This window comes from Hydra vulgaris, chromosome 09 (genome assembly GCF_038396675.1).
Source record: "Hydra vulgaris chromosome 09, alternate assembly HydraT2T_AEP".
NCBI classification, from domain to species: domain Eukaryota; kingdom Metazoa; phylum Cnidaria; class Hydrozoa; order Anthoathecata; family Hydridae; genus Hydra; species Hydra vulgaris.
The window spans coordinates 19,000,887-19,010,530 of NC_088928.1; the positions used below are offsets into that span (position 1 = coordinate 19,000,887).

At 27.1% G+C, this 9,644-nt stretch overlaps 1 protein-coding gene across 13 annotated transcripts in view; it reads left to right on the forward strand.

Moving 5' to 3' along the window:
• Positions 1-9,431, forward strand: part of LOC136084622 (myb-like protein X) — a 54,001-nt gene extending 44,570 nt beyond the window's left edge. For 6 of the 13 annotated variants that reach the window (XM_065804948.1, XM_065804951.1, XM_065804954.1 and 3 more), the window contains 3 exons: positions 4,533-4,572; positions 5,253-5,382; positions 8,995-9,165. In XM_065804948.1, the coding sequence (XP_065661020.1) occupies positions 4,533-4,572; positions 5,253-5,382; positions 8,995-9,066 (242 nt within the window). In that variant the 3' untranslated portion in view covers positions 9,067-9,165. Of the gene's footprint in view, positions 1-4,532; positions 4,573-5,252; positions 5,383-5,480; positions 5,594-8,994; positions 9,166-9,284 lie in introns of those variants that run through there. The other 7 variants (XM_065804950.1, XM_065804952.1, XM_065804956.1 and 4 more) reach the window with 5 other exon arrangements.
• The last annotated feature ends 213 nt before the right edge of the window (positions 9,432-9,644 follow it).

Here is a 9,644-nt window from a genome sequence, read left to right on the forward strand (position 1 = left end):
AATTAATCGTGAAGGTGTTCGTAATAAGGATCAACTGTTTGAATGAATCCTAACGGCCTGGGCAGCGATTCCACAAAGTTTCATTGATCATCTGTTCGAATCTATGCCTCGAAGATGCAAGGCTGTAATCGACAACAAAGTATTCGCCACGAAATATTGATAGCGAAGTACAGCTTGGTCAACATTTTGTCGAGTTGCACTTGTTTTGTCCAGAAGGAAATCAAGTTTTTTTAATACTTTTGATTAATTTATTAATTTTCGTGTACAATTAATGAACTTTGTGATGAATAAAACTTGAAGAACTTTGTCTCTAAACAGTTACATAGTTATTTCTCTAAATTGAAAAAATGCAGCACTTTTATATAAAGAAACTAAATTAGCATTATTTGGTTGCATTCGTTTTGTCCGATACTGTATATATATATATATATATATATATATATATATATATATATATATATATATATATATATATATATATATATATATATATATATATATATATATAAGCCTTCAAATTAAGCATGTTGAAAAATCTGCACAAATATGCCTTTTTCAAAAAATCCCGCATGGGCTTTTTTGAGCCAGCACACCCCTGTCAAATGTTAGATAAGAAATTAAATCTCACATAAATACATAATGAAAAATTTAGTTTGTTTTTTTTGTTTTTATCGTGCTCCCAGAAGTCCTTATGGTCTTATCACAGAGCACCGCAAAAGAGCATTTAACTAGCCTAATGTTGCTTATTGGGCTCGAGCTGGCATTGAATCACCAACCTCATGGCTCTGAGCCAGATCCCTTGCGACAAGGTTGCATTAGGGTTTCCAAAAAACCATATTTATAAAAAACTTCGGTTTCAGTTTTAATTAAGAAAAAAACCGCGGTTAACCGTGGTTTTTGGTTTTTCTTGTTAAATAATGAAACTTATGTAAGTTTATCTTGTATTGTTTATCAAATAAGTTATTTAAACAAATTGTTTTAACATTATGTTTATGTTTCGAAATAAAACTTATAATGACTTATTTTTATTGTAAAAAAATTTCTTCTCAATAAAGATCACACACTTGCCCAAATCTATTGATTAATTCAAAAGGCTTAAGCAAGAGATTTCGTTGTACTGAAATACGGGAAAAAGAACACAAAATCTTAAAAAAATTTACAATGCGATTCTCTCTATAAAACCCACACCAACAGATGTCAAACGCATTTTTTCTTCTTTATTGAGAAGCTTGAAAAAATGCGTTTGACATCTGTTGGTGTGGGTTTTATAGAGAGAATCGCATTGTAAATTTTTTTAAGATTTTGTGTTCTTTTTCCCGTATTTCGGTACAACGAAATCTCTTGCTTAAGCCTTTTGAATTAATCAATAGATTTGGGCAAGTGTGTGATGATATCTTTATTGAGAAGTGCGTTTAATTCGTCCTAAAGAGAAACAGATGAACTTTCTAATGTTGTACATGGTGCTTCAGCTAATAGTGGTTCCTCATCATTAAAAGTAAATCCAAAAAGCCTAAATGCAAGTTTTCCAGCAATATCTAAAATATTTTTTAATGGAACAACTAAAGGATCTTTTAGACATTAACAACTGTATAACATTTTCGTTAATTCTTTCATCGACGTGCTTTTTTAAATTTCCTTAACAACTGTATAACATTTCTGTTAATTCTTTCATCGGCGTGCTTTTTTAAATTTGAATGCAATAAAAATGCGATCTCTGTATTTATAGGAAATAGTTTTGGAAGCACGAACTCAAGAACAGTATCTGATTTCGCTGCATTTTTTCTGCTATGAAATTCCACTGCTAGTTTTACTGGCTCTAAAGCAGCATGTAATGAAGCTAATGACTCAAAATCTAACTTGTTAATTGTATCAAGAGCATTTAATTCAGCAAAAATCAGGAATAAACATTTCCTAATTTTTAACAAAGGCACAGCCATGAAAAAAGTGAATTTCAACGATGAAGAATATCTTGACATTTTTATAAATTTCACTATTTTTGTGCATTCATTAAATTTTTAGGGTAGTATTAAATTTTTAGGGTATTAAATTTTTAGGGTAGTCAACATTATTCTTATTGTTTACTGATTCAAAACTAAAATTATCATCGTAAATTCCATGATCATCCTGTTCTGAATCACTGTCCATTTCTTTGGGAACTGGTACGTTTGTGTCTTTATTTTTCTTGTATAACGTGTTGCATACACCAAGATGAATTCCATGATTAAAGCAAAACTGATCAACAATGTCCATTAAATGCATGAGCTTCTGGTTTATTGCTGCACCATCTTGAGTTGAACCTACTCCATCTCTATCCATACAGACACCAAATGAATTCAAATGATACTTAATATTTTGAATTAAACTTTCAGCTGGACAGGAACCATAAATCTTAATGAGGCTAATACTATAGATTTTCTTACATTCACTTTCATGCAGGTTGACACCAATGTATCTTGTGTGCCTCAAAGATGTGTATTATTCATGAATTTAGCTGAATTTATGCCCCATTAGAATTTTTTTGATAATTTTTTGTTTTATCACTTTCTTTTTATAAGAAAATCTTGATGGATTAAATTCATCACAGTCGTAAGGTTTTTAAGAAGATGATTTCCTCTTTGTTAAATCAATGAGCGAATAAAATTGTTCATTATCGCATTAAGCGAAACACTATCTGTAGCTAGATCAGCTACAATTTTTTTAAGGCTCATTTTTTGTAAACAACTGTCCATGGTTTTAGTTTTTTTTTTCCAGTGGTGGATTTGAGCTACTGCTTGATTCTTCAGTCGAAGGACTATCGATAATAATTCCATGACGCAAAATATGATTCTGCAAAATAGTTGTGGATACACAGGAGCATGTTACAACAGAACCGTATCTATTACAGATGCCTTCAGCATCTCTTGAATTTGGAATTTTACGCCAAGTAGCAAATTTCCAAACTGATGACATGATTTTAATATTTTAAAAATTAAATTTTTGATTTTAATATTTCATTTTAAAATTTTTTTAAAAAGATTTTAATAATTATTTTAAAAACATGATTTTAATATTTTAAAAAATTAAATTTTATACTTTAGACTTAATATTCAAATATATTTGCATGTTTTATTTGTTAATCAAACTTTTTTTAAGATTACTTGAATAATTTTGAAAATGAAAAGATGTGTCAAGCTTTCCAGCAACATACAATCTAAATGATAAAATAAAAATTTAATTACTTTTAAATTTGTTTTTTATATAATTTTCTTTAATAAATAAACATTCAAAAGACATTATACAAAAAAATCGCATAAAAACCATTTTTGAAAATCGACAGTTTTCATTTATATCGGTTTTGACAAAAAAACGCGGTTTTTGGTTATCGGTTAAAACCAATTGGAAACCCTACGGCTGCATGTTTATGTATGTACTATAATTATATTTTATCTTTTTATTGCTGTGATTGGTACATTGAACGGATTTATGATCAAGTGTTTAAAAGAATTAAAGTATTAACAGAATTATTGAAGAAATGGTTTTAATATATATATATATATATATATATATATATATATATATATATATATATATATATATATATATATATATATATATTTAATAAAATTTATCATAATGTTCTATCAAAAGATGTTATTAGTTAAATTATTTTAATAATTTATATAAATAAAAATAATATAACTTATTTAATTTTAATAAAATACAGAATAATGTGTATGCATGATTATGCTCTTAAATTATAAACAAAAGTAGTATTAAAGTAGTATTAGTAAATAAATAGTAAAAATAACAAATAAATATTTTACTTACTATTCATGTTATTTTATTATTAAAATATGTATGCATAGTTATTTTTATAATAAAATAATCTGGATAGTAAGTAAAGTCTAATAAATACTATACTATATAAATAACACGAATATACTATATAAATAACACGAATATACTAAATAACACAACTATACTATATAAATAACACGAGTATACTATATAAATAATACAAATATACTATATAAACAACACAAGTATACAATATAGATAACACGAATATACTACATAAGTAACACAAATATACTATATAAGTAACACAAATATACTACATAAGTAACACAAATATACTATATAAGTAACACAAATATACTATATAAGTAACACAAATATACTATATAAGTAACATAAATATACTATATAAGTAACACAAATATACTATATAAGTAACACAAATATACTATATAAGTAACACAAATATACTACATAAGTAACACAAATATACTATATAAGTAACACAAATATACTATATAAGTAACACAAATATACTATATAAGTAACACAAATATACTATATAAATAACACGAATATACTATATAAGTAACATAAATATACTATATGAGTAACACAAATATACTTTATAAGTAACACGAATATACTATATAAGTAACATAAATATACTATATAAATAACACAAATAGTAAATACATAAATAGTATATGAATGGGAAGAAAAAATAACAAAAATTTGAAAATATTTTTTTTCAGATAGTCATTCAGCTGTTAGTTTGAATGAAAAAGTGAAAAGGTTTTTTAAAATAATTTTTAATTTATTTTCTATGTTATATATTTACTTTACATTTATATGTAAATTATGCAAAATAAGAAAATCCTTTTTTCAAAATGATAACACCCATAATATTATGATGATTTTGACTGTTTAATTTTTATCAAATTAATTCATTAAACAACATCATTCTCATATAATTGACAAAATTTTAGGCATATTTTAGTTTCGTTTTAGACTTAAGTAATAGTGATGTGTTCATTGTGATTTGTACAAATTATAGTAATGTGTCAGAGATTTTGCTGTGATTGGTACAAATAATAGTAATGTGTGATTGAATTTGCCTCAAATTATCGGTACAAAAAATATACTTTGAATTTTTTCTAATGAGCATTTATGCTATGAGAACACACACACATGCCTGTGTGTGTTAAAAAAGTTAATAAGAAAAAATACTTCCAAATATGATTTTTTGTGTATGTAAGTAAGAATTTTTGAATTACAATTAAAAATGTAAAAATTGGTTATTTGAATACTTAATTTCTCTAGATTTAGTTAAGTGGTAAGAAAGTTTTTTTTAAATAAATCCACAGAGTTCAATTTAGAAACAACTGTTGCTCACACTGATTCGATATTTATCATATTTTTAAATTACATCTGGATCCTAAAGTTTACATGATATTTAAATTTTTTCACAATAGGAGTATCGTAAATATGGATGAAATATTGAATAAAAAGGCACAAAGTATGGTTGATAGGAAATATGAGCCTTTGTTTCTTCCAAAAGTCCACCCACATTCCTTATCTACTAGCTCTTCATCAATTGTAAAGGTAGCTAAATTAATTTTTAATTTCAGTTATATTTTTTAGATAACCTGAACATCTTTTTAGCATGAGGTTCAGTGATTGAATCCTAACATACTTTTTAGTATAGCACTTGATTCTACATGAATTGGCCTTGCAAGATTCTTGTATATGTTATTTCCATGGTAAAGTGGTTATCTTTATACCTGATTCAATAAAAATCCATCAAATTTAATAATTGTTATGTTTTTTTTACCATTTTGCACCAAGCTGCAGGATGATTCTGAATCATGTCAGGATGAATCAATGAATCATCCTGACAGCACCAGCTGTCAGGATAATTCTTGTGACAGTAAGGCAATTTTTGTATAATATTTATTTTTCTTGTGAGAATAAGTTTAGCACGTATATTACTTTTTCCAAGTTGATGGGCTTACTTTTGAATATACTGTTGGAAATACTCGAAGCTCTAAAACCAATGAATCACCATCAAAGTCATCAAAATGAATCTCTAGTATTTTTAATTCATTGGTTAAACACTGTTTGCTCGCCACTTTCAAATAAACTGCTCTGCTTAAAAAAATAGCATCAGCGTTGGTTGATAAAATCAATCTTTTATGGAGTTAATAATAGAATCATAAGCTCCATAGTAATACAGATTTTCCACATAATTTGCTCTCGCTGTTGCCCCTCTTGGTTTCTTTTGAGATAATGCAGTAAAAACTAATAGAATTTTTTCTTTCTCAGAAAACTAGAAACTAGGCAGTTAAACGCTTTTATTTTTTTAGCTGACACTTATCTTTTTGTAAATCAAGCTAAATTTTTACTTATTCCTCATGTTTTTTAATATTTAAACAACAAACTATTTTCTAAGTTTTTGAGAGGTCCCTAATTTCATTCAGTTGTTAGCTTAAATACAGACCAAAATATAAGTTTAAGAAGTTCATTTGATTTTTACAGCCTTTGATCCTTGGTCTTGTAATGAAATCCAAATTTTCTGCTGATTGCTCCCATAACTTTAGAAAGTCTTTGTCTATTGTATTTTTTAAAACACTTTATCACGAGAACAATAAAAACAGCTATGACAGTTATAAAAATGGTCTGTTGTTACTCAAAGTTCATTGAGCTTTTGGATAGAGTATTGGATAGCTCAGTTGGTTAAAGCCACGATAGTTCAGTTAATTAGTCCGAGCCGGGATAGCTCAGTTGGTTAGAGCGCTGTTAAAGTTCCAAACTATTATTGGTCATAGCAGCAGGATGTACACAAAATGATTACTGTTCAAAATCTGTTCCCTTGTCAGCCATAATGAAATAGAAATTTGGACCACAAATTGTTGAAACTTTTATTCTTAAAACTATGCCATGATATGCAACAATTCGTTCTGGATGTCATGAGGAATGTATTTCCACCTGATCTGCCTTTAGATGGGTTGATATTTTCTTGTATTTTGTTCCAAGACAATACAAAATCTGAGTTAATTTATCATTATTATTGAGCTCCTACAATGAAATTCCTTGACATGAAAGATATCCGACGCAACTAATTTCTTGTAAACGTTTACACTCAATTTGTCTCCGTTAGGTGGTTTAATAATCAATTTTTTCAAAGTTGTTAAAATGAAGGTTAGCAAAGTGATAAATGTAGAAGACTTAATGAAAGCAGATTCTTGATAACAGTAAAATCACTTGGGTACTTTTTTCCTATGCTGAAGACCTTTTGGATATGTACGATGTTTCCTCCTTTTTCTTTTAAATTGCTTTTATTTTCTTCAGAATGGCAGTAAAAGCACAATACGCATTAACATTTAATTACCATTCTTTGGTATGAGGTTGTTGTTGCCTGCATAGTATGCTTATTGTCTGATCCCTTCAATACTTGAAAATCAGAATCTTCTTCAATGCATAATCATTTCTTCAAATCGCTGTAATTGTCTATGGTTGGTTTATTCTTCATTATCCTTTTTCATTATCCCTATTTCTAATATTTATCAAAACATATTCCAATATTAACTTTATATATTTGATTTTAAATCTCACTTAACCATGATAATTTTATTTTGCTACAAAGAGATCTGTGTCAATATTTATTTTGTGGTTGAAAGCAAATATATATATAAAGTTTGTTATATTGAAGACAAATTACTATTTAATATAATATTATATTTAATGTATATTTAATATGTAATGATGTAATGGACCACATAACCTCATAATGACCAATAAACCTAATGATAATGATGATGTAATGGACCACATAACCTCATCTTTAGTCTATTAATTAATTTTATTAACTTTAATGAACGATAAACTTTTTGCGCAATTTGTTTCTCGATTTTTAAAGAAAGTCAATAGAATAAATCCCGCCAAAATCGTTTTTTTGTAAATACATTGTGAAAATTTACTTAAAAAAATAAACTTTATACAAGTTCTCACTTCAACAAAAATATCTTCCTTTATAGCACTTATTTTCTTTTCTATTTCCTAAATTAAAATTTGAAAACTGTTAAAAATTTGTATTTTGTGTCTTAATTTTTACCACAACGATGGATATATATATATATATGCAGGGACTGGTGAGCGTTTTTTGATGTTTGAGATTAAATTAAAATTTATTATTAAACCATAGTCATAGTATTTAAATACTATGACTATGATTAAACTTATAAAATTTGTAACCCCCTCTAATTGATGGGGTTCAAATTTTATATAGGGGGCGACTGAATAAGTGCGAATTTCATAACTGCGAATCTGCATAAGTGCGACTGGCATAAGTGCGAACTGGCATAAGTGCGAACTGGCACAAGCGCGAACTGGCATAAGTGCGAATCACTTGCAAAAACTGGCATAAGTGCGAACTGGCATAAGTGCGCCGAAAGAATTTGCAAACATTGGCATAAGTGCGAACCAACTGCAAAAACTGGCATAAGTGCGAACTGGCACAAGCGCGAATTAGCATAAGTGCGCCGAAAGAATTTGCAAACATTGGCATAAGTGGCGAATTGGCAAGTTCGCACTTATGCCGATTTCTTTCTTTGCAACTGCTTCGCACTTATGCAGATTCGCAGTTATGAAATTCGCACTTATTCAGCCTTCTCTTATATAGTTATAATTTTTGAACGCTAAGAGAGTATTATATGAAGTTAAAAATTTATCCATGAATTTAAATTTAGTTAAGAATAGTAAAAATAATATTTTATCAACTTGTTGCTCTCACGTTTGAAGCAGTTGCGGCTAAAATTTTAGGGCTCTTTTGTTCCTACACTCCAATCATCGCAATTTTTTGCAAAGCATCTTTATTTGACATAAGTATAAACATATAAATGTTTGGAGCTCGTTCCATGTCTAAACGTTATCTATCTCAAAGATTAAAAAATGCTTGATCATATTATCTTGATATTGACATATATATATATATATATATATATATATATATATATATATATATATAGATATATATATATATATATAAACATTAGAGTGCTATATATATAGCACTCTAATGTTTATAAACCAATTTGCAATGCAAAACAAAGTTCATTTTTGGGTAAATAAATATTTTTTTGATCTGATTTAACTTTTACAAATATTCGAAATATTTTTGTTATTATTAAACTAAATTTTTAATGGATGATTTTAAAGCTTCGTTGCGACAATCGAAACTCCTTTCGGCTAAACATCTCAAAGCTAATAAATGAAACGAGAATTCATTAAAGTAACTTTAAATACTTAACCGAATTTTAAATCAACTTGCAAATGCTTATAACTCTTTTTATTTTTTGTCGTTTAATATTTTAGCGATTTTTATATACGCTTTTATTCTAAATACTAAGTTATAAAGCTTATATTATATTTACGTTACATTTTGTACATTTTAATTATGTAAAGTAAATTAATTTTTTTCTGTTACTTGCATTTAAAGAACTATTTAGATTTTTTTACGAAAAGACTTTCGTAGTTATTTTTATTCGACAAATTTATAAACGTGTACATTCCAAGAAACGAAATGGCTGAAATCATACAAATTTAATGCGGCATTCTACAAAAATATTTTTCGCTTTTACTTTTGTTTTATCTAATAGCATTTAATAAAGTTAATATAACTTTTTATTCAAAAAGAACTTAAACATCATTGGTACCTAAAATAAAAAATCTAAATTTGTCATTAAGAGCGTTAAAAAGCGTTTACAAAAAGTAACTTAAAATGTTTGTAAATTATAGGTTTTTTATCGTTAGATTTACGGAAAAATTATTGTGAAAAAATATATTGTTATATTATATTATATTATAAT